This window comes from Nomascus leucogenys, chromosome 18 (genome assembly GCF_006542625.1).
Source record: "Nomascus leucogenys isolate Asia chromosome 18, Asia_NLE_v1, whole genome shotgun sequence".
NCBI classification, from domain to species: domain Eukaryota; kingdom Metazoa; phylum Chordata; class Mammalia; order Primates; family Hylobatidae; genus Nomascus; species Nomascus leucogenys.
The window spans coordinates 20410941-20437041 of NC_044398.1; the positions used below are offsets into that span (position 1 = coordinate 20410941).

Here is a 26101-nt window from a genome sequence, read left to right on the forward strand (position 1 = left end):
GTGATGAAAATGGCTTAGAATTAGACAGCAGTGATGGTTATACAATCTTGTGAATATACAAATAAATACTGCACTGTATATTTTAAAATGTAAATGTTACAGTATTTGAATATACCTCAAAAAGAAATGAGGACAACAGGATCCAACAAACAGGTGGTTCTGAGCATGAAATAAAATGTCTGCAAGGCTCTTAGCACAGCGCCTGGCAGTAGTTTGTGCTCACTAAGTAAGAGGTGCTGCTATGAGGATGCAAAAATATTATTTTTATTTGAGAATCTGACAAAGATGTGCTTCAGCTCTGTCATCCCTGGAGGAGAGAAATGACCCCTGGATTGCACTTATTCTCACAATCCCTGGACAAGGAGACAACTGCATGTGCTATCATGGGCTTTGGGACTTTCCAAAAAAAAAAAAATCTCCTTCCTGGCAAGCCAGTAAGGAGAAAAGAAGCCCATATTCAATTAAAATCAAAAGTAAACCCCACACAGAAGACAATCAAATGACACACAGTCAACAATTTGAGACATTAAATTATTTTGATTTAACTGATGACTCATCACAAACATCTACATACAAAAGGGAATAGAAATAGCAGCCAGGATGACACTAACAGTGTAGCCACCAATGGCTCTAAAGGGACCACAGTTGGTCCGAGTGGAGGAGGCCATGTGGCCAAGACAGACCTTGGAGAGGCTTGGGCAGGCCCTGAGGTCTTCCTGCAAGGAAAGCATCAATCAGTCCCTTTGTGCAGATAAGGAAACAAAAGCCCAGAGAAGTTAAGAACTTGCTCAAAGCCACACACTAAGTAGGCAAAGGGTGGAGTTTGACTTCTTCTTGAGAACATCGCCCTACAGAGAAAGTCCAGAAACCTGGATCTGCTGCTGCCTTTAACTCAGTGTCCTTGGGCAAGTCACTTGTGGCGCCTCAACCTCCCTATCAGTGAAACGCAGAAATGAACACAGCCTATGTCTCTCCAAATGTGGGATGCACAAAACTACTCTCAAGGTTATCTTCGGGTGTGATGAGATGCCAAACAATCCAATCCACCTTGAGCAGGGCAGAGGGTGAGGGGACGGCAGATGGAAGCTGTGAGAGCCACACCTGCTGAACCCACACAGCACCCTGGGGATAGAGGGCTGCAGTTACCAACTGACCAGATTTCTACAGCACCTTTCTCCTCCTCGGACAATCTTTCAGGGCTTGATATAGCAAGGAATCCACCCCTGTAAGCAATGGCTTCTCAGAGAAGTTGTTTGTCCTCCTGAGCTCACAGATGCATGACTTACGGGACTCAGGAAGCAGCAACAAACATCACCAACCAGTGCCTTGTGCGCCATGTCTGCCCCAGACAAACACCACTGCCCAGCATGGCTGGCCTCAACCACCTGCCACTCCTCCAGCTCGCCCACCATGCCGACTGGCTCCCGCAGTCTAGAATGCCCCTCCCTCCCCTCTCTGCCCACCAGCCTAGCCCCACCTCCCCAGATAGGGCACCCACCTCAAACCTCAGGACGCTTGTCTTAGCGTGTGACCTGGACTGTCTTCTGGCTGGTAGAGATCTGCAGGCTGCCTCCAGGACCCACAAGAGGTGAGCTTGTGTAGGGGCATAGGCAGCCTCCGCAGACCACCCCTTGCACCCAGTACAGCGCTGGGCAAATGCTCTGAACGTAATCATACCCCTCACCACCGAGAAGCTTGGTCTCAGCATCCCACTTTGTAAAATGGGGATACAAATTCACTTTTAGGGAATGAAGAAAAGAATGAGCTAATATTTATCTAGGTGTTGAGTTCACAGCAAGAACCACACTGCAGCAAAGGTGTAATTATTCTACTATGGTTTTACTGCAGCCTGAAAGAAACTAGCTCTGTAATCCTGGAATCTGCCTTGACAAAGGTGGTGGCTGTATCTACACAGAAGAATCCCTCTCCCTGCCCTCCAAACCCCAGCCCCGCCCTTCCATTCGAACACCTGAACACCACTTTCCATTACGTCACTCTCCCATTCAAGAATCTCCATGCCAGGCCAGGCACAGTCGCTCATGCCTGCAATCCCAGCACTTCGGGAGGCAGAGATGGGAGGATCACTTTAGCCCAGGAGTTCAAGGCCAGCCTGGACAACATAGTGAGACTCCGTCTCTACAAAAAATAAAGTTAACTGGGTGTGGTGGCATGCACCTGTGGGCCCAGCTACTTGGGAGGCTCACTTGAGCCCAGGAGTTTGAGGCTGCAGTGAGCCAAGATCATGCCACCACACCTCAGCCTGGGTAACAGGGCAAGACTCTGTCTCAAAATAATACTCTCCGTGCTAGTTTGGAGGTGCTGACCCCGCTGTCCACAGTCTAGCATCCACACAGAAGGATCCAGCTCCCACCTCCCTTTCTAGATATCCCTCTTGCACCTCCTCATCAAAGCTCTTGCCCTCTGGCCAAGCCAGGCTGCTTATTATTCCCTGCAACTCCCTTTATTTTTCCACCTCTACATTTTTGCTGGTGCTGTTCCCATTAAGTAGATGTTCTCCCTTATCTTCAAAAGGTCTCGTCAACACTATATTTCAAGGACTTGTTTAAATGCCTCCTCTCCACTAAGCCTTTGTTCATGTCCTCAACTAATGTAATTGCTCCTGCCCTTGAACCCCCGTTGTTCTACTGCATTTCTTTTCTTTTCTTTTTTTCTTTTTTGAGATGGAGTCTCCCTCTGTTGCCCAGGCTGGAGTGCAGTGGCGTGATCTCGGCTCACCGCAACCTCCGCCTCCCAGGTTCAAGCAATTCCCTGCCTCAGCCTCCCGAGTAGCTGGGATTACAGGTGCCCGCCACTACACCCGGCTAATTTTTGTATTTTTAGTAGAGACGGGGTTTCACCATCTTGGCCAGGCTGGTCTTGAACTCCTGACCTCATGATCCACCCGCCTCAGCCTCCCAAAGTGCTGGGATTACAGGAGTGAGCCACCGCACCCATCTGCATTTCTTTTATTTTTATTTTTACTAGAGATGGGGTCTTGCTATCTTGCCCATGCTGGTCTCAAATACCTGGCCTCAAGTGATCCCAGTCTGCCTCCCAAAGCACTGGGATTACAGGTGTGAGTCACCACACCTGGTTCCTCATTGCTTTCCTCCTCTTCCTCCTCCTCTTCCTCCTCCTCCTCCCCATCCCCCTCCTCCTCGTCCCCCTCCTCCTCTTCTTCCTCCTTCTCTTGCTCTTCATTTCTTTTCTTTTGAGACAGGGTCTCACTCTATAGCCAAGGCTGGAGTGCAGTGGCATGATCATAGCTTACCGCAACCTAGACCTCTCCAGCTCAAGTGATCCTCCTGCTTCAGTTTCCTGAGTAGCTGGGACTACAGGCTCACACCACCCTGCCCGGTTAATTTTCCTTCTAGTTTTTTTGTAGAGACGGTGGTCTCACAATATGGCCTAGGCTGGTCTTGAACTCCTGGGTTCAAGTGATCCTCCCGCCCTGGCCTCTCAAAGTGCTAGGATTACAGGTGTGAGCCACCACACCGGGCCCACTGCATTTCTTCCAGCTCTGTCAGGGCCCCTATCCTGTTGTGTCTTACATGAAAGTTGTCAATGTGTTTGTCTCACTCTTCCTAGCAGGGCAGAGAGCTCCCAGGGGGCAGAAACTAGGTCCCACTGAAATGGGTGGCATGTTAAAGAGGGTATGGGAACTGTCATAATGGCACATGCCTATAGTCGCAGCTACTCTCAAGAAGCTGAGGTGGGAGGACCACTTGAGCCTAGATGGTTGAGGCTGCAGTGAGCTATGATCATGACACTGCACCCGCCTAGAAGACAGAGTGAGACCCCGTCTCTAAAAAAAAAAAAGAGAGAGAGAGAGAGAAAGAGAGAATGAAGGCATAGGAGGCCAACAGATTCAAGTTCAAATCGCAGCACAAGATTTTAAGATTTGCTGGCTGTGTGCGTCCATGCAAACCACTGTAGCTCATGAGGCCTCAGTTTCCCCTTTGATAAGTGACCTGAAATATCACCTCTCCAGAGCTGGGAAAATCAGATGCACTCACTCATCAGACAGATATTTCCTCAGTATCCACTATATGCCAGCATTGTCCAAGGACATGATGGTGAGCAAGAGAGAGTCCCTGCCCTCAGGGAGCTTACGCCCTAGTGTGGCGAGAAGGCAGCACATGAGGGAATGGCAAGCAGTGATAACTGCCCTCAAGAAAACAAAACGGTGTAATGGGAGAGCAGGTAACTGAGGCAGGGGCAGGGGCAACCCTCACTAGGGTGATCAGGAAGGGCTTCTAGGAGGAAGTGACATTTAGCTGAGACAAGAATAAAAAGGATAAGATCTGAGAGGTACAGTGTTAAAAGAAGCAAACAAATAAAAAAGAATAAAAAAGAGCAGGGCATGCAAAGATTTGGGGAAAGGACGATCAAGGTGGAAATCACAGCAAGCACACAGCTTGATGGCACACCTTCCGGGGCCCAGCCATTGGCTCCCTCCCCCTGCCCTCACCTTCCCATCCCATCCTCTGCAGAACGGTACACAGACACAGGACACAGTAAATACACATCTGCCAGAGTGAACGTGACAAAACCAGGAATCTCAGGGATGAACTGGAGCATGACAAAAATATGCACCTTAGCAAAAAACAGTCAACTGAGATTGAGGCAGATGCCAGTTAAAAAGATCTTAAATTCAGGCCGGGCATGGTGGCTCACACCTGTAATCCCAACACTTTGGGAGGCCAAGGCGGGTGGATCACATGAGACCAGGAGTTCGAGACCAGCCTGGCCAACATGGTGAAACCCCGTCTCTACTAAAAATACAAAAAATTAGCCAGGTATGGTGACGCACGCCTGTAATCCCAGCTACTCAGAAGACTGAAGCACAAGAATCATTTGAACCCAGGAGGCAGAGGTTGCAGCGAGCCGAGATCGTGCCACTGCACTCTAGCCTGGGTGACAGAGCAAGACTCTGTCTCAAAAAAAAAGAAGCATTTAGGCTGGGCCTTAAAGTATAAGAAGGGCCCAAACACGTGAAGAACAGGGAAGAGCATCCCAGGCAAAGGGAACAGTATGTGCAAAGGCCTGTGGATAGAAAGGCTTAATAGTTCAAAGGACTGATAGTCTGGGCTGTAAAGATGAGGGAAGCCCCAAGCTACTCAAAGTGCGGTCAGAGAATTTGGCAAGTGTCAGGTCATCCACAGCTTTGTGGTATGATCTTGGGTTTTACTCATTGTGTAGAAGAAGCCAATGAGGGTTTAATACAGACAGAACTGCTAAAGGTCAGCACTGGAGTCCCACATTTGACAGATGAGAACTTGGCCCTGCAATGGGGAGTTAGAGTGAGGACCAGAACTCCAGCTTCCTCATTTCTGGACCACAGCCTCCTATAAAACAGAACTCTCATCTTTTCACTTCACCCAACTTCACTTGGCGTGAGCCCTGTCCTGACAGAGCTGACTCCACCCAGTGCCAGGCTCGGCCCCTTACAGACATGACCTCCCAGAGCAGTGGGCCTCAAGGGGGGCAGTTTTGCCCCCAGGGGACATTTGGAAATGTCTGGAGACAAATTTGGCTGTTACAACTGGGGGTGGAGTGAGGGCAGGGGGTGCTACTAGTGTTATCAACTGAATGTACGTGTCACCCCAAAATTCATAGGTTAAAATCTAATCTCTAATGTGATGGCATTTGAGGTGGGGCCTTTGGAAGGTGATTAGGTCGTGAGGGTGGAGGATTAGTGTCCTTATGAAAGAGACCCCCAGGCCAGTGCAGTGGTTCAAACCTGTAACACCTATAATCTCAACATTTTGGAAGGCTGAAGTGGGAGGATCACTTGAGCCCAGGAGTTCGAGACTAGTCTGGGCAAGATGGTGAGACTTGTCCCTATTAAAAAAAAAAAAAAAAATGTAAATTAGCCAGGCATGGTGATGTGTGCCTGTAGTCCCAGCTACTTGAGAGGCTGAGTCAGGAGGATCATTTTAGCCTAAGAGTTTGAGCCACTGTACTCCAGCCTGGGCAAAGGGAGGGAAGGGGGGAGGGGAGGGAAGGGGAGGGGAGGGGAGGGAAGGGGAGGGGAGGGGAGAAGAAACCCCAGAACATTCTCTCAAGGAAGGAAGGAAGGAAAAAGAGAGAGGAAGGGAGGAAGGAAGAAACCCCAGAAAAGTCTCTCCCTGGCCCCCCAACCACGGAGGACACGGCGAGAAACATCTGTTAATGAACCAGGAAGCAGACCCACGCCAAACACTGAGCCTGCCGGTGCCTTGATCTTGGACTTCCCAGCCTCCAGAATTGTGAGAAATAAATCTCTGCTGTTTATATTTTGCTATAGAAGCCTGAATGAACTCAGGCATCTTGCCTCAAGTGGGTAGAGGCTAGGATGTTGCTAAACATCTTACCAAGCACAGGACAGCCCCCCAGAACAAAGAATTATCCAGCTCAAAAACCAAAGGTGTCAAGACAGAGAAGTGCCCGCCCAGGGATACAAAGCCTTCCTTTCAAATAGGTGCAGAGCCCTCAAGGGAAGAATGCCCTCCCCAGGGGGCACAGGAGAAGAGGGAGAAGGGTCATTCTTAGCCTCCCAGGAGCCCCAATCCAGAGAGAGCACGTCTAGAGGTGGCATGCTAGACAGAAGGCTCCAAGTCACCCCCAACCACAGCACACCACAGAGAAGGCAGACTTGGGAAAGGTCTGTCTCCTTACAGAGGAACTCAGTCCCTCTGGGAGAGCAGCACAGACCCTGCAGTGGGGACCTCCAGCCCCCTCTCCTGCCTGGCAAACTCCCACCTGCTTCCTGCGAGAGGCAGAGAGCCAAGGATGGCAGATCTGAGGCCTCAGCCCTTGTGGCAAACACAGCCAGGCAGCCCCAGCCGTCTGGGAGCTGCCGTGTGAGAGCGCAGTCCCTCCCCCATGCTCTCAGAGCTGGACTGTGCCAGGCTGACCCTCAGGACTCGCCAGGCCAGGAAACATCACAGCAAAACATACTCCCCTCACCCCTACCAGGTGCCGGCCTCAGCTCTGGGCCAGGAACTACAGGCCAACAAGCCCCGGTGAGGGCCAAGATCACCACCCCACCAGGCCAGAAAAGCAGCTCCCACTCCAGTCCCTGGCTGCCCCCTTTCAGCCTAAGAGTGTGCTAGAGAGATGTCTGCCTCCCCTCCAGACTGGGCACTCCTGGGCACATGCATTGCCCTCCAGGCAGGGCACACACAGCAGCTGCTCAAAGTGTGTTTTCTGAAAAAGGAGCCAGTGGCAATTTCTGAACCAAGAAAAGATTGTGATTCAGTGGGTATCTATTAAGTGTTTCCTGAGTACTCTTGTTCAGAAAAGGGGTTGCAACATCAGGTCCCTGCAGGGGTTGGACAGGAACATAAACACAAGAAGGGAGTGGAAGCCTTGGTCAGAACACCCAGCAACAGCTCACCCAGCAACAGCTCACCCAGCAACAGCCTGGCCAGGTCCCCGGGCTCGGCTTCCGGTCTTTGGCTTGGCCTGTGACAGGGCGCCATCTGCTGGCTAGTACAGAAGGAAGCAAGCGCTCAGCCAAAGCGCAGGTGGGCCCGGGAGGGAGGAAAGGTGGACACACCCCTCGCACTAGCCTTGGTCTCCCTGTTTTGATTCCACAGCTCCCAGCCTAGCTGCTCAGGCCCCTCCCCAGGAGCACGTCACATCCATGTCCGTATTTATTCATCATCTCCCACACGCACATCCAGAACTCTGCCAGGCAATGCCCCTGCCCCACCCCGCAGCAGCCATCAGGACAAGAAGCTCCAAATTGTAAACAGTAAGCCAGTGATTCTCAAAATACAAGGCAAAGAAGAATCAGACACAGTTCATGTTGAAATGCAGGTCACCAGACCCTCTCTGAGATTCAACTTTTTTTTTTTTTTTTTTTTTTTTGAGACGAAGTCTTGCTCTGCCGCCCAGGCTGGAGTGTAATGGTACCATCTCAGCTCACTGCAACCTCTGCCTCCTGGGTTCAAGGGATTCTCCTGCCTCTGCCTCCTGAGTAGCTGAGATTACAGGCGTGCGCCATCACGCCCAGCTAATTTTTGTATTTTTAGTAGAGATGGGGTTTCACCATGTTGGTCAGGCTGGTCTCGAACTCCTGACCTCGTGATCCACCCACCTCGGCCTCCCAAAGTGCTAGGATTACAGGCGTGAGCCACCGCACCCGGCAAGATTCAACTTTTAAAGCTCTAGAGTAGGGTCCATGGATCTGTATGCTTAACCAATACCCAAATGATCCTGATAGGAGAAAATCTTCATGACCTTGGGTTAGGCAAAGACTTCTCACATACAATACCAAAAGTATCATCTATAGAAGAAAAAACGATAAATTAAATTTCATCAAAATTAAAAATGGAGCCAGGCAGGTGGCACGCACTTGTAGTTCCAGCTACTCTGGAAGCTGACATAGGAGGATCTCTTGAGCCCAGGAGTTCCAGGCTACAGTGTGCAATGATTGTACCTGTGAACAGCACTGCACTCCAGCCTGGGCAACATACCAAGACCCCACCTCGAAAAAACAAAACTAAAAAGAAAGAAAACCCAATGTTTTTTAATGGGCAAAAGATTTGAATAGAGATTTAATCAAAAACAAATGGATACGCCGGGCACGGTGGCTCACGCCTGTAATCCCAGCACTTTGGGAGGCCAAGGCGGGCGGATCACGAGGTCAGGAGATCGAGACCATCTTGGCTAACACAGTGAAACCCCGTCTCTACTAAAAATACAAAAAATTAGCTGGGCGAGGTGGAGGGTGCGTGTAGTCCCAGCTACTCAGGAGGCTGAGGCAGGAGAATGGTGTGAACCCCGAGAGGCGGAGCCTGCAGTGAGCCAAGATTGTGCCACTGCACTCCAGCCTGGGCGACAGAACGAGGCTCCATCTCAAAAAAAAAAAAAAAAAAAAAAAACGAATGGATAGCCAACAAGCACATGAAAAGTTGTACAACGTCGGCCAGGCATGTAGCTCATGCCTGTAGTCCCAGCACTTTGGGAGGCCGAGGCAGGCAGATCACCTGAGGTCAGGAGTTCAAGACCAGCCTGGCCAACATAGTGAAACCCCATCTCTACTAAAAATACAAAAATTAACCAGGCATGGTGGCAGGCGCCTGTAATCCCAGCTGCTCAGCAGGCTGAGGCAGGAGAATCACTTGAACCTGGGAGGCGGAGGTTTCAGTGAGCTGAGATTGTGCCACTGTACTCCAGCCTGGGTGACAAGAAGTGAAACTCTGTCTCAAAAATAAAATAAAATAAAATAAAAATAAAAGATGTTCAACATCACTCATCATCAGAGAACTGTAAATTAAAACTACAATGATACACCTCTTAATACGATAAAAAAAGAAAAAATAAATCAAACTACAATGAGATACATTACACCCTAGAGAATGTATACAATTAGAAACCATACCAAGTGTTGAAAAGGATGTGAAGGAATTGGAGCTCTTAATCTCTTCGGAAAAGAGTGTGGCAGTTTTTTATAGTCAAACATACACTTAATATATAGAGTTGGCTCTCTATACCTGTGGGTTTTGTACCCACAAATTCAACCAAACACAGAAAATATTTGAAAATAAATAAATAATACAAATTTTAAAAAGCAATACAACTATTTACATAGCATTTACATTGTATTATGTACTATAAGTAATCTAGAAATGATTTAAAGTATACGAAAGGATGTGTGTAGGTTAGATGCAAATACTATAGCACTTTATATAAAGGACTTGAGTATCCTTGAATATTGGTATCTGTGGGGCTCCCAGAACCAATGCCCACAGATATGGAGGGACAACTATACAACCCAGCAATCCTACTCCTGCGTATTTATCTGAGAGAAATGAAAACTTTACTGACCAGATGCCGTGGTTTGTGCCCATAACCCCAGCACTTTGGGAGGCTGAGGCAGGAGGAATACTTGAGCCCAGGAGTTTGAGACCAGCCTCGCCAACATAGGGAGACCCCACCTCTACAAAAAATACAAAAATTAGCCAGGTACAGTGGTGCACACACATAGTCCTAGCTACTCAGGAGGCTGAGGTGGGAGGACGCTTGAGCCAGGGGGTGGAGGCTGCAGTGAGCCAAGATCATACCACTGCACTGCACTCTAGCCTGGGCAAAAGAGTGAGACCCTGTCTCAAAAAAAAAAAAAGAAAAGAAAAAGAAAAAGAAAAATTTGCTTCACAGCAAAACCTGTACGCAAATGTTTACAGGCTTTGTTCATGATGTTAAAAAACTGGAAACAGTCCAAATGTCCTTCAGCAGATAAAAGGATAAATGGATCATGGAACACCCACACCATGTAACGCTATTATTCAGCAGTGAAAGGAACGAACTACCGATTCCCACCAAACATGGATGAATCTCAAACACGTGATGCTAAAGTGAAAGAAGCCAGGCTCAAGAGCTTATTTACTCTATCATTCCATTTCCATGATATCCTAGAAAAGGCAAAACCACAGGGATAGAAAAGAGATCAGTGACTCCCAGGTACCAGGGATGGGGAGGGTTTGGCTGCAGGGGAGCACAAGGTGATAAAAAGGTTCTGAGTCTTGTTGTGGTTGGTTATAAAAACATATGTTTGTCAGAACTCAACTGTATACTAAAAAGGGTAAATTTTATATATATATATAAATTATAACAATAAAATACATAAGGTCAAGGCATGGCAGAATCATCTGGGAGGCTTGCTAAAATCCACACTACCAGCCCCCACCCTCAGAGATTCTATTTTCACAGCTCTGGAGTAGTGCCCATAAATCTGCCTTTTTTTTTTTTTTTTTTTTTTTTAGATGGAATCTCACTGTCACCCAGGCTGGAGTGCTGGAGTGCAGTGGCACAGTCTTGGCTCACTGCAACCTCCACCTCCCAGGCTGAAGATTCTCCAGCTTCAGCCTCTCAAGTAGCTGAGACTACAGGCATGCATCATCATGCCTCGCTAATTTTTGCTTTTTTTTTTTTTTTGAGACGGAGTCTCACTCTGTCACCCAGGCTGGAGTACAATGGCGCGATCTCGGCTTACTGCAAGCTCCGCCTCCTGGGTTCAAGTGATCCTCCTGCCTCAGCCTCCCAAGTAGCTGGGACTACAGGCGCCCACCACCACGCCCAGCTAATTTTTTGTATTTTTAGTACAGATGGGGTTTCACTGTGTTAGCCAGGATTGTCTTGATCTCCTGACTTCGTGATCTGCCCGCCTCGGCCTCCTAAAGTGCTGGGATTACAGGAGTGAACCACCACACCCGGCCATTTTTGCATTTTTAGTAGAGACGGGTTTCACCATGTTGGCCAGGCTGGTGTTGAACTCCTGACCTCAAGTGATCTACCCACCACAAGGATTACAACCGTCAGCCACCACGCCCAGCTCGAATCTGCATTTTTTTTTTTTCTGAAATTAACTGAGGTTTTATTTTTATTTATTTTTGGCGGCAGCAGGGACTGAGTCTCACTCTGTCACCCAGGCTGGAGTGTAGTAGTGCGATCTCAGCTCACTGTGCAACCTCCGCCTCCCAGGTTCAAGCAATTCTCCTGCCTCAGCCTCCTGAGTAGCTGGGACTACAAGCGCATGCCGCCACGCCCAGCTAAATTTTTGTATTTTAGTAGAGACGGGGTTTCACTGTGTTGCCCAGGCTGGTCTCGAACTCCTGAGCTCAGGCAATCTGCCCGCCTCAGCCTCCCAAAGTTCTAGGATTACAGGTGTGAGCTACCGTGCCCGGCCTGAATCTGCATTTTTAACCAGTACTCCTACAGTCCTGATGTTGGTTACCCAGGACCTACCCTTTAGAAAATCCTGCAGGAGTGAAGGAACTGACAGAGGGACATTTGCCCATGAAAGCAGTCCATGGGGGCTGTCCCCATCGTTTCTTTAACTCGAGACAGCCTAACAATGATGTAAATATTAGATACAAAGGTAGATGTTCACCTCTGCTTATTTTCCTCCTTTTCAAGGAACAGGGTGGGCTCACTGTGGTTCCAAGAAGACCCGGGAGGAGAGGCAGGTGTGTGGGTGGGAGGAGGCGGGAAGAGGGAGGTTCACATCATTGGCCTCGCTTAGTTCTCTCAGCCCTCTTCCTCAACTCCACCCCCATCCCTCGGGGCAGGCAGCAGGGTGGATGGGGAAAAGCAGGGCTGTGCACTATGCTGACCTATGAACTCTGCTCCCACTCCAAAGAGCTGTGTCACCAGCAGGTCGCCTACACTCAGCCTAGCTCCAGCAGCTATAAAACAGAGGAAAACCACTGCAAAAGCAAAACAGGAGAGGAGGGAAGTTGAATACCCTTGTACAACAAAACACTTAAAAACACAGATAAAATGCTCGAACCTGGGAGGCAGAGATTGCCGTGAGCCGAGATGGTGCCACTGCACTCCAGCGCCTGGGTGACAGAGTAAGACCCTGTCTCAAAAAAAAAAAAAAAAAAAAAAAAAAACCACACACACGGGATAAAAGATGTTTCTCACACCTTTCTTTCCTCATCTGTAAAATGGGAGTATTAACATCACCTTTGTCATAGAGTTGTCATGGGGGATTAAATGAGTTAAAACCAGCAAACTGTTTACCACGATGCCTGGCATTTAATAAGAGCAAGTCCAAAAGATCAAAAATAGAGAATCTGAATCCCAGCACTTTGGGAGACTGAAACAGGTGGATCACTTGAGGTCAGGAGTTCGAGACCAGCCTGGGCAACATGGTGAAACCCCATCTCTACTAAATATACAAAAATTAGCTGGGCGTGGTGGCAGGTGCCCAGCTAATTTTTGGGGATAGCTGAGGCAGGAGAATCGCTTGAACACGAGAAGTGGAGGTTGTAATGAGCCAAATCTACTTGATAATAAAAAATAATAAAATAATAAAAATCTACTACCTGATAAGACGAAAAGCAGTTTAGTCTTTGCCTGGGCACTGAATTGTTAAAAAACAAAAATCTCCACTAAGATTCTGAAATCACAGACCCGTTCATACTTAGGGTTTGAATATTCACAGCCCTTAATTCATATACAGAAGCCCTTAGGGCTGAGACATTAACAGAAGACGTGCTTCTAGGCTGGTCACACACAGGCACCTGACCAAAGCAATCACGACCCCTCCAGAGGACACAGCCCTGTGACCCAGGATTACACGGATGATAGTTCACCAGACAGGAGCACAGGGTCCAAATTATTATATAAAGTCCACCCAGAATAACCTACTGTGAGCAAAAGTCAGCAGGAACAACAGACTCAAACCCTCAAGAATGTCTTGTTATAGAAAAAGCAGGCCAGGCATGATGGCTCAAGCCTGTAATCCTAGCACTTTGGGAGACTGAGGAGGGTGGATCACTTGAGGCTGGGAGTCCAAGACTATCCTGGCCAACATGATGAAACCCTGTCTCTACTAAAAGTACAAAAATTAAAAATTAACCAGGTGTGGTGGTACGCACCTGTAACCCCAGCTACTTGAGAGGCTGAGGCAGGAGAATTGCTTGAACCCGGGAGGTGGAGGTTGCAGTGAGCCGAGATCACGCCACTGCACTCCAGCCTAGGCGACAGAGTGAGACTCCATTTCAAAAAAAAGAAAAAGCAGTAAAGATTTAAAACTAAGTATAGGCTGAGACAAGAGGATAGCTTGAGGCCAGGAGTTTGAGAACAGCCTAGGCAACATAGTGAGACCCCATCTCTACAAAATATTTTAAAAATTAGTCGGTGTAGTAGCAAGTGCCTATAGTCTCAACTACTTGGAAGGCTGAGGTGGGAGGATCACTTGAGTCCAGGAATTCAAGGCTGCAGGGAACTATGATTGAGCCACTGCACTCCAGCCTGGGTGACAGGGCAAGACCTTGTTTCTAAAACGATTAAAGAAATAAAAAATAGAGCATAAGAAAGAAATAAGATTATTTCCTTAAATCAGATTTTTTTTTCAGTAAGAAGCAAAAGATTTATTGGATCTGAAGAGAAACTAGAGTATATTATATCCGATTTTTAAAATAGAACTTTTTCTTGCCCAGGCTGGAGTGCAGTGGCCCGATCACGGCTCACTGCAGCCTCAACCTCCAGGAGTCATGCAGTCCTCTCGCCTCAGCCTCACAAAGTAGCTGACACTACAGGCGCGTGCCACTGCACCTGGCTAATTTTTTAAATTTTATTTTTGGTAGAGACAGGGTCTCTACCAAAAATATAGGCAGTTAGCACGTATTGAGTACCTGCTGTGTACTAGGTGCCTGGGGGCTCCCAGGGATGTGTGTAGTAGAGTCTCGGGCCTCAGGCCTTTTCAAATCCTGCCCCTCTACGTCACGATCATTCTTTAAAAGCCAGTCCCCATGCACACTGCAGAGCCGGGAGCCTAAGACCCGGAGAGGAGCGGGGTGCAGGGAAGCCCGGCCCCACAACCACAGGCTGGAGGGAAGGGTGGGGTCAGACTGAGGCCCCTCGGCGATCCAGGACCCATGGAGGCCCAGATGGAAAAGGGGCAGGGAAAGAGAGCCTGGCTCAGGAGAGGCAGACTACCTAAGGGGCAGTTTGCAACTCTGCATGCTCCTTAGAAGCATCTAGAAGATGATGCTGAGGCGGGGTGAGAGGCTGGGAGGAAAGCAGCTTCAACTCAAGCTGAGGGCCTCCCAGGGGCCAAATGGAAAGGAACCCACGTCTCCGGGGATGGAGAAGCCTGGAGTGGAGTGAGAAAGGCTGGGATCCTCGCCTCGAGTTACAGGAGGAAGCAGGCCTGGCTCCAGCTCTAGCCAGGGGTGCCCCAGGAGCACTGGGGAGCATGCGAAGTGCTTACCAGGGTTACTTGCCTGAGTAAGGTGAGAGCAAGCCTGTAACTGAGCTCTTCCATTCCAGTCTCTACAGGGGATCTCCCACTCTGCAGCAGCACCTGTGGCTCTGGAGTACCACCCCGGGAGGCAACCCAGCAGGACGGGAAAAGCCAGGGAAGCCTGTACCTCTCCCAGGGGCCTCAGCTTTGAGAATGAGCTACCCCTGAACTCTCATCTGTTGTCGAGATGTGTGTTTTATTTCCATAGTGGCAGGTGGTCCTTTCCCTAAAATCTGTTCTCTAATTTTAAGAGTAATACGTTCATTATAGAACATTTAGAAAATGCAAAATAGTATTTTCTAACTCCCATTTCCATATTGGTTATTTCCTTCCATTTTCTTTCCTACATATATGCACAGGTTTAACATAATTCGTACCTTATCCTACATACGGTTTGGCATTCTTGATTTTTTCCAATTCACATTATATATGAGAATGTGCCAGTCCTTCTTCTCTTTTTTTTTTTTTTTTTTGAGATGGAGTCTCACTCTGTCGCCCAGGCTGGAGTCCAGTGGCGCGATCTCAGCTCACTGCAAGCTCCGCCTCCCAGGTTCACGCCATTCTCCTGCCTCCGCCTCCCGAGTAGCTGGGACTACAGGCACCCGCCATCACGCCCAGCTAATTTTTTTGTATTTTTAGTAGAGATGGGGTTTCACCATGTTAGCCAGGATGGTTTTGATCTCTTGACCTTGTGATCCGCCCGCCTCGGCCTCCCAAAGTGCTGGGATTAAAGGCATGAGCCACTGCGCCTGGCCGAGAATGTGCCAGTCTTTATTCAATCATACAATGAAATATTACACTCCATTGTTGATGCTACATAAATAGCATATAGGCCGGGTGCGGTGGCTCACGCCTACAATCCCAGCACTTTAGGAGGCTGAGGCAGGTGGATCACTTGAAGCCAGGTGTTCGAGACCAGCTTGGCCAACATGGCAAAACCCCATCTCTACTAAAAAAAAAATAATAATAAATAGAAAAATAAGCCAGGCATGGTGGCACACACCTGTAATCCCAGCTACTTGGGAGGCTGAAGGAAAATCACTTGAACCCGCGAGAGGGAGGTTGCAGTGAGCCAAGATTGTGCCATGGCACTCCAGCCTGGGCAAGCAAGACGACTCCATCTCAAAAAAAAAAAAAAAAAAAGCATTGTATAGCTGTAACCAAATTTATTTAAGCAATTTTCTGGTGCTGGATGTTTTGGATGCTTCAGATTGTTAGCTATTTTACATGAGAACCATATAGAGTTACTTTATGATTCAATTCAATTACCACCTCCTCCAGAAAGCCTTCCAGGTCTACTTCAATACCCAGCAATATCTCCCACCTCTGAATTACGACAACCTGTGTTCCATCCGACACACCTTAGCATGGAGCCTGTGTGTCACTGCTCTCTGAAGACTGTCTTGTGGGTGGTGGGCTGGTCTCAGGTCCAGGACTCTACTACACACATTCCTGGGAGCCCCCAAGCAACCAGTATACAGCAGGTTCTCAATACATGCTAACTGCTTAGACCCAGCCCCCTTAGATTGTATAAGCCTGGTCAGCTCGGGGGCGGGGCTCCGCGTAATCCAGCTGGGAGGCTGAGGCGGGGGATCAAGTCAGGAGATCGAGACATCCTGGCTAACACGGTGAACCCGTCTCTAAAAAAAAAAAATAGCGGGAGGTGCAGGCCCTGTAGTCCCACTACGGGAGCTGAGAGAATGGTGAACCTGGCGAGCCTGCAGTGGCGAGATCGCCACTGCACTCCAGCCTGGTGAAAGCGAGACTCATCAAAAAAAAAAAAAAAAAAAAAAAAAAAAAAAAAAGCCTGGTCAGCTCCATTTCCTAAGGGTCAGGATTACAGGTGCCCACTAAGGCCAGGTTGGAAATTTTGCTTCTTCTCTGGCCACTGCACAGATGCAAAGGATCCCTGTTATTCCACCACAACTTTAAGACCCAGTCCCCTCCACATGAAAGTCTTGAGCTTCAGGCAAGATTGCCATGGCTAAAGGCTCTCCCAACTTGACTAGAGCTTCACAGCAGTCATGACCTTGGCAATCACCAAACATCTGCCCCCACCCCAGGGCTGCATGGTGGAGACAGGGCCCAGGCTCTGGTGCCAGAAATCAAGGTTCCAATCCCAGGCATGGCAGTGGTCTGGCAGGGTGGCCAGAGAACTGCTTGGGTTCCTTGGTGGGTATGGCCCCCAGGCAGTGCAAGGGAGCTGGTCACAGCATGCCCTGCCCTAGCTGCCCTGCACACTTCACCTGATGCAGGGTGCCCACTCTTTAGCTCACAGAAATGCCCACCTGCCCACCTGACCTTGCAATCTCCAGTCCACGGACGTTGAAGTTCAGGGGCTCCTCAACATGGCCTTCCAGGCTCTCCACCTGCCAGGCACCATCCCTCACCACCTGCCCCAATGCTGCTATAACTGGGCAGGGCCTCTCCTCCAACTCAGGCACACCCCCGACACTGCCTGGAGTGCCTGTCTCCTCACCGCTGCCTCCTGAAACATCCTCTCTCAAACACCACCCACCCCCTAAGCAGCTTCCCCAACGCCCTGGTGAGAATTGTTTTCCCTCCCCTGAGGCCTCTCCACTCCTGCCACATCTGAATTGGAGGTGCTGTGTCCCTATCCCCTGTGACACCTTTTTTTCCTTTTTTTTTTTTTTGAGATGGAACCTTGCTCCATCACCCAAGCTGGAGGTGCAGTGGTGAGATCTTGACTCACTGCAACCTCCATCTCCTGAGTTCAGGTGATTCTCCTGCCTCAGCCTCCCAAGTAGCTGGGATTACACGTGTGTACCACCACACCAGCTAATTTTTTGAATTTTTAGTATGTTTTAGTATGTTGGCCAGGTTGGTCTTGAACTCCTGGCTCCAAGTGATCCCACCTGCTTCGGCCTCCCAAAATGCTGAGATTACAGGAATGAGCCACCATGCCCGGACCCCCGTGACATTTTGAAGCAGGGGTAGGTTACTCACTACAGACATCTGTCGATTTGCACTGAACCCTCCATTGGAAGGCAGTGAGAAGAACACCCAGCACAGACCTGGCTGGCTGACACCCGTAGAAGGTGCATTTGCAAGGGGAAGGGCTTAGGTCCCGCCACCAGCTTTTGGGAATGAGCCAAAATTAAAAATAATAACTGCCATTTATTGAGCTCCCTATGTACCAAACACCTTACAGACATTCCAATTACTCTTAACTACCTTGATGAGGTAGACACAATTACCATTCCCATTTTATAGACAAAGAAACTGAGGCTCTGAGAGGTTAAGCAATCTGCTACAGTACCAGGTGAGTGGGTGGCAGAGTAGGGATTCAAATCCAGGCCCATGTGACTCAAAGCCTAGCTCTGAACCGCAGTCTCAGTGGTAGAGAGCCTTAAACAACCATATTACTGACCAGTACAGGATTCCGGAATTCCTTCACTGAGGGCTCACAGTCATCAGCTCACTAGCTTAAGGCTCCTTCCAAAGGCTCCCCTCTAACACCAGTGACGATCTTCAGTGAGCCTGCTGAGAGAGGAACTGCCTCTCGCCTTAGCTAAGCTCAGCAAACACTTCCACACGTTTACGAAGTGCCTGACACTGCGCTGGGCTCTGGGGCAGGGCAGGGGGAAGCAAACAACCACAGGGTCCCTGTGCTCTACAGATGCTGAAGGGGTGCTACAGAGGAGGAAGGGAGCAAAGGGTGGATGAGGGAAGGTGGAGGGCTTCCTGGAAGAGGCAGTGATCAAGCTCATCCTGAAGGCTGAGTGTCTCTCCTCTTCCTGGACCACCTCTCTCTGCCTCTGACTGCCTTTCCAAAAGTCTCTGTGATTTTGCTAAGGCAGTAACTACCATGGAAGGAAGCGCTCCTTTGTGAGACAGACAGACAGACAGACAGACACACACACACACACACACAACCCCTACCTGCCTGTGAAATTCCTCTCCATGTACCTAACTCCAATTCTGCCTGCCTATCTGCAAGATCATCCCCAAGGCAGGACTGTGCTCCAAGGCCTCTACAGTGGTGCCTGCATTCCAGGGGTGACATACATGCACATACACACTCGCACACAAACACACTCGGGCACATGCACTCACACACAGGCACACACACAGGTAACTGCACTGTATCCCCTGCTGCCCCTTGCACTTGGTGGATAGTCAATAAGTATCTGCTGAATTCAATTAAATGGGATAGTTTGCCCAAATGCTTGGGAGTCTTGGGGTAATTGATGCAATAAAGTGCCCTGGCCAATTCAAAGCAAAAAAATATATAAGACACAATTCAAGAAAAATAGTGGAGTGTAAAGGGGTCTCCCAGCTGGGCAACCTCAAAGAAACCCCTTTTGCCGTCACCTTTCTTCATGGGATGACTGAGGCTAGCCACGCCCAGCTGGCTTCATTCACAGGGAGCCTGTGAAGGTTCAACAAGATAACATTCAGGAGGCGCCCAGCACGGGGCCTGGCACACAGATGCTACTTGGCCAGGACGAGCTCTGTATTTTCACCTGGTCCAAGGGCACACACACTCAGTCATCGGCAGTCAAAGGACAAGCAGGCAGGCCCCATCACTCAGTGGTTTTCAAACCTCTTTGACCAGGACCCACAGTAAGAAATGTCTTACACAAATTACACACTGTTGCAATGAAAGTTCCACAAAACACTTATTCTCAGGATGAGGTTGCACACTGATGCTTGTGTCTTTCATCTCTGTTTCATTTCTAAGCTGATCTCACAACTGCTTCCAGGGAAGTTGGGAAAAGCCTTGCCCTCACTCACCCAGAGTGTCAGAGCCGCTCTCCACCGTCTCGTTGACCTTCCTTGCTACTCTGGCCACGGCCTCACCCATCTTCTTCAGCATGCAGACACAGGTGTCCTGCCGCCAGCCCCCAGGCTGGTCTGCTGCTCACAAAAGGGCCTGAGCCTAGGGAAGACGCAGTGCCATGAAGTGCCCGCCTGCCAGCCAGGGGCCCACCCAGGCATCCCCCTCCAGCATCCTTCTCCCCCAGGACCCAGGCTGTCAGGAAGCCTGCAGGGAGGGCCCCAGCCCACTCACCTCCTCTTGCAGGGCCGAGAGCTCAGGCCACAACCAGCCTGGCCTTTGCACAAGCTGGTCTGCCAGTCTGGCAGCTGAGTTCTACTGGTTTTCTGGGAGGATCAACATGTGTGACCTCACCAGACATGGGGACCAGGCCTGAGCCAGCAGCCAGGGAGGTGTGAGGACTCAGGGGTGTGCTGGCCTGTGATTCACTCTATAGGCAGGGCATTGGGAAGGAGGTAGGGCGCAGCCAACTGCAGGAGAAAGACACCTGTCCCTCCATCCCACAGCCTCTAAGCTGGTCCCCTGTCCACACCCTGCCCAGGACAATTTCCCCAGCTCCCCTGTTCACCCCACCCATATCTGCCTTGTGCGTGACAGGAAGTGGGGACATGAAGGCAAATCAGAGCCCTGTAAGCCCATCAGAACACACGGACTGGCGGTGGGTGGTCTCTAAGAATTCCTTTCCCATGTGCCAGCAGGAAGGAGAGGTTACAGCACTAGCCTGCAGACCTGATTATCAGCCTGATGCTGAGTTTATCTGCAAGAAAAGTGGGCAGGGGCCGGGGGGTGGAGATAGAAATGAGAGAAGAGAAATTGGATCACTAGAGGAAAAGAGGCTGAAAGAAAGGTGAGGAAAACAAAATGATAAGGTGTTTAAGATATAAGGACTTGCAAACACCCTCAACTCCCTGTTTATTACAGAGAAGGAAACGAGCACAGAGAGGGGCTAGGTGACCTGGCCAAGGTCAAAGTGAGTAAGTGGCAAGAATCGGGTCAGCCCAGCTCCATAGCCAGTGCTCACTTCTTTATAAAAATAGCAGCACCCCATGGAGAGAGGAATGAGCTCAAGTCCAAGGTCAGCACCCCCCTTTGCCCCCAGACCCCAGTCCCAGCTTCACAGACAGCTCAAGAAGCTCCAGTGAACTCACTCCAATGGCCAAAGGCAGAAGAAGGTGAAGGGCGAGAGAAGGGGCATGGGGACAGTGCTAAGAGCTAACAGTCACCAAAAAAAGTTCCCACGTGGTCAACTGGACAAGCAGGGCAGGCAAGGCCAAGCCAGGGCTGGCCAAGCCCACCCATCTGCTTCAGGAAGTTACTGTGAGTTTAGCATGTGTGTGCATTTCCACTAAAGAGGCTGGCACTAAAGGTTTGAGACACACATACAGAGCAGTGGGAAAACACTGATTTTGGAGACAGGTCAAATGCTCAACTCCCCCATTTATTAGCTGAGAGGCCTTGGGAGAGTTTCTTAACTCCTCTGAGCCTGTTTCTTCTTCATGTGAATAGGAGATCTAGTAATACTCAACTTGCTAGGTTAATATGAGGATTGAACAAAATATATATACCTGTCTAGCTTACAGCCCAGGACATGTAAATACTCAATAAAAGTTAAGAGGATAAAGCAGTGCATATGTGGATGTAACAGCAGCATATAACCCCAGTCTAATACTCATGTGAGTCTGAACAAAACACTGAGGGAACTCATCTTTGAGGAATGAGTGGAATTTCTATCTCTCCACCTCCAGGAAATCTCCTCTTATTGCCTCAGTGTTCTCTCCTCCCTCTGAGTTTCAGTAGCACTTAATGACTTAGCACAAGTCACCTGGATTATTTATGAGCTTTTAAATATACACTTGTCAGCCGGGCACAGTGACTCACACCTGTAATCCCAGCACTTTAGGAGGCCTAGGTGGGTGGATCACTTGAGGTCAGGAGTTGGAAACCAGCCTGACCAACATGGTAAAACTCCATCTCTACTAAAAATACAAAAAAAAAAAAAAAAAAATGGTCGGGCGCGGTGGCTCACACCTGTAATCCCAGCACTTTGGAAGGCCGAGGTGGGCAGATCACCTAAGGTCAGGAATGCAAGACCAGCCTGGCCAACATGGTAAAACCCCATCTCTACTAAAAATACAAAAATTAGCTGGGCATGGTGGCAGGCACCTCGGGAAGCTGAGGCAGAAGAATCACTTGAACCCAGGAGGCAGAGGTTGCAGTGAGCTGAGATTGTGCCATTGCACTCCAGCCTGGGCAACAAGAGTGAACCTCGGGCTCAAAAAAAAAAAAATAGCCAGGCATGGTCGCACATGCCTGTAATCCCAGCTACTCGGGAGGCTGAGGCAGGAGAATCGCTTGAACCCAGGAGGCAGAGGTTGCAGTGAGCCGAGATCATGCCATTGCACTCCAGCCTGGGCGACAAGAGCAAAGCTCTGTCTCAAAAATAAATAAATAAACAAACAAACACTTGTCTCCCCCGTTGGCCTGTGGGCAGGTTGGGGGCAGGGAATAGACCTATACTGTGCTTCTCTCCACACACTGAACACAGGTCTTAGTTAGCATCCCCTAATGGTGATGATCAACAGACATCATTTGTGTTTCCAATCTGAATACAGGTCAAGAGACTCTTACAACAAATCTAAGACACTGTCTAAATTGAGAAGGGTCAAAAACCAAATGCCTAACAGTGCCAGGTGGCCAATCTGCATAAGGCGAGCCAGTGCAGGGCAGAAGGGAATAGAAAGGACTGTGGCAAACTGGACCCAACAACTTCACCATGCTGCCTCGAAGACCGTACCCCCAAGCCTAAATCATAGCCATGTTGCTAGCATCTTGGTGACTTGTTCTAACCCCTTTATGAATGGGAAAGCTGAGGACCCAAGAGGGGAGGCAAATCAGCTAGACGAAAACAAAAAACCTAGGTATCCTAAGTCCCAGCCTAGGACTCTTCCCACCATTCCATGCTCCCTCCTTTCTCCATCTCCAATTCATCACCAATAATCATAAACATTTACTGAGCATCTCCTAGGTATGAGAGATAAGAATGAAGAGGGGGAAAGAAATGCGGGAAACAGCTCTGACTTGCGATTCTGATGAGGAAGAGCTTTCTGAAGAACAGCACTGAAGCAATCCTGGCCTCACAGCAGAGAGAGAAAGGAAGGGAAGCCACCAAGCTGCCCAGGGTCGGGGTAGCCCTGGTGGGATCACCTGGGCTGAATACTTTCAATCAGGCACTATGCCTGCAATTCTACTAGCTGCCACCAGGTGGGGGAGGTGGTGCCTTAGACCAGCGGTCCCCAACCTTTTCGGTTTCCTGGAACACAATTTTTCCCACTGTAGTGGGAGAGGAATGAAACTATTCCACCTCAGATCATCAGGCATTAGATTCTCATAAGGAGTGCACAACCTAGATCCATCGAATGCGCAGTTCGCAATAGGGTTCAGGCTCCTAGGAGAATCTAATGCGGCCGCTGGTCTGACAGCAGGCAGAGTTCAGGCGGTAATGCTTACTGATGCTCACCTCCTGCTGTGCAGCTGGTTCCTCACAGACCACGGACCTATGCCATCCACAGCCCAGGGGTTGAGGACCCTTGCCTTAGACCACTGATGAAAACTAGTCAGATTAAAAATTTCACCACTGGTGGCAAGTTCAGACATCCTATTGTGTGGGTCAGAGTGGACACAGGTACAGGAACAGAAACAACATGTAAAGTCTAAGTGTCAGGGCAATTCAATAGGAAGAAGGGCCCCTTCCTTCTATGCCAGAGGATGGAGGATGCTCTGAGTACAGCACAAACGTGCTCAGGACCCCCAAAAGGTTCCTGCTGCTTAAAATTACCACACTTATTAACTAGCTAGGAAGCCATCCTCCCTTCACCTAAAACTGCCCCTTCCTCCACAAGGAAGAATTGTTTCATGAAGTCCAGCTGACAGGCCTGGGCTCCTCGGGGTACCTGGTCTATGCCATCTGCAGGGATGGTGGTAGTGGAGAGTCACAGAGTGTCCCAAAAGAGAGAAACAGACACCATCAGCCCACATGGGCCAGATTGCCGCTTGGGGCACCCCAGCCAGCTGGCACTACTGGTCCCAGCCAGTCCCAGGCAATAGAGGGTAGGCCTTTGAAATTGTCAAGGAAAGCACTCCAAATCCCAGAGACACGTCAACACAGGGTGGAAGCTCATACTCACACTGCCTACATCCTCAAAGCATGGCCCTGTCCACACACCCCCCAACCCCGTTCCTCAGAGTGAGCATCCTGGTCCGGTGAAATGTTTAAATCCAGCAAACGTCTCCTGGGCACCTTCCATAAGGCCCCCACTGTGGGATTAAAGGGGCAAAGACCGGGTATGGGCTAGAACAAGCTTCCCACTGGGAGGCAGGATGAGCCTGATACTAGTAAGGCTACAGGGCCAGGCCTAGGGGGGTGTGAAGGCACATGGCATGGTCAGGGGAAAGGGACAGGGGCTGAGCAGCAGGTGCGCAGAGAGATTCAGGAGAGAGAGAGAGACAGGGAGACAATGGGCTCCCAGATTACTGAGGAAGGGAACTGCAGCCCTCTTACAAGGCTGTCCTCTGCTTCTGTGTAGCGAACTAAGAGAAGTTTTTTGAGGAAGGCAGCCAAATCCATAGTTTAGCAAAGTTAACAGTGTTGAGAGCAGTCCCATTTGTAAAATGGAAATACCACCTTCCTCACTGGATTATTGTGGGAAGTAACTGATATGTAACTTTTGGGAAAGGACTTTGCAAACCATTACATGTTTCCCACACCAAGGCATTACCAGTAGGTAATTAAACAGGTGTAGAGAGGAAGTTTGGATGTAATAAATTCAATGCCAGACAAAAACGTTGTCCTGCTTTGGGGGAGCTGGCAATACAGCCCTCCTGTCCCTATAACCTGGTTTCACCTGGACTCAGGCTGGCTGGGGGAGGAGTGATTTTTGCTTAAACCCTGACGTGGCCTCCTGACTCCAGCCCTTACCATCAATAACTCTACCTTATCTGCAGTCCGGAGACCTCTGCAAAGGAGCCGCTGCGACAGCCCGTCCCCACCATCTGCTCCTATATTTAGTTACTGGTGTTGTCAGTTGGGAACGTTAGAGCCTGGCAGCAGCTCGGATGGGCAACCGGAGCCTCCGGAGCCATGTGTGCGAGCTGGCCCTTCCGCTGGCTCCAGCCCGGGCTCTGGACCATGCCAAGCCGGGGAGCGGGTGGGGAGGTGAGGAGCGACCGAAACAGTCCCAAACCCCCCTTCAGATCAGAACGAAGTTGACCCACTTTCCCACCCCAGGGAAAGAAGCCCGCTGGGACGAGAGCAGGACCTGCTGGCGCCTTGTTTTTGTGGCATGGGGTTCGGGAAGCTCAGCGCGTGCTCCCTCGCTAACATCTAGGCATCCTCGGACTGAGCCTCCAGCACTACGCGCGGTAGCCAGGCAAGGGTCCCCCCGCCCCGCGTGCCAGGACCCGCCTCACCCCCGGTGCCTGCAGCCAATGGCACCTCGTCCGCTGGCCCGGCAGGCGGGGACTGGGAGAATAAAGCTGGCAGAGGGAAGAATGGTAGTGATCGCAGAGGGCCCGGGGCTCCCACGCTGCCCGGAGGCCGAGAGGCACGCTCTAGAGCAGGCGTCTGCAGCTCCCCAGAGCGGAAGCAAACCCCGAAAGTGTCGCTTCGGGGACGAAATACACAGCAGCCTCTCCAAGCAAGGGCGCCTCCCGCGAGGAATGGAGGCCCGCCCGGGAGCGCTTCTCCGAGCTCCCCATTCCCTGGCACCTCTGCACCCACTCCCCTGAACCATCGGGATCCAAGTGCAGTTAGCAAGCAAGAGCCCGCGCATGCCGGGCCCCTTGGCACCGCCAGAGCCGCCGCTGGTGCACCGCTGCTCTTTTCCACCGGGTGACCTGGGGGAGGGGAGGGGAGGGGACGCTGCAAAAATCGGGACACTTCTCGCCCTCTCTCCCCCAGCCCCTGCAACGCTTGACCTCGGACTACGTTTACTTTGCGGGGCAAGAAGCGTGTGGTCCCGCTCCGGGCCGCTTTTGGCTCCACTTACGGCGACAATGCCTCCTAGCGCCCTGCGCAGCGCAGTCACGCTCCCTCCGCCTCCGGCGGCGCCCCAGGCGAGTTCCGAGCTGGCGGGGCGGGGCGCGCGGGGCTGCGGGATCTGCGCGCGCGGCCACTCCGCCAATCCCCGCGCCAGGACCGGCGCCGCGGCGGGAGCAGGCTGGGCCTGGGCTGCGCGCAGCCAATCAGCGCGGGAGCGGCGCGCGCGGGGGTGGCGCGCGGAAGGGCAGCCCGCGCGCTCCCGCCCGCAGGGAGTAACCGCTTTGTGTGCTGCTTCTAGAGGGAGAACGCCTGAGAGGGCGGAGATACAGAGTGGTACGTGCAGTACATCCCAGGGTCTATAGGACCGGGGCTCCAGATTGGGTTTTCTCGAGGGAATGATGTTGAATTAGCCAGATCAGGGATACTTCGAAACACGTGAACATGGAGCATAGGGAACTTTTCCTATGATGACTTCGGGTGCCCATTGAGGTTTTTAGTATATGCAAGGCCCTGTGTC

The 26101-nt window shown here is 50.3% G+C and overlaps 1 protein-coding gene across 2 annotated transcripts in view; it reads right to left on the reverse strand.

The window, feature by feature from the left end:
- Positions 1–25693, reverse strand: part of LRRC20 (leucine rich repeat containing 20) — an 87684-nt gene extending 61991 nt beyond the window's left edge. Inside the window, exons 1-2 of one of the 2 annotated variants that reach the window (XM_030798517.1) lie at positions 25592–25693; positions 19505–19649 (exon numbers count right to left, since the gene is read on the reverse strand). In XM_030798517.1, coding sequence (XP_030654377.1) covers positions 19505–19586 — 82 coding nt within the window. In that variant the 5' untranslated portion in view covers positions 19587–19649; positions 25592–25693. The remainder of the gene's footprint in view (positions 1–19504; positions 19650–25591) is intronic. The other variant, XM_030798518.1, reaches the window with a different exon arrangement.
- Positions 25694–26101: the final 408 nt, after the last annotated feature.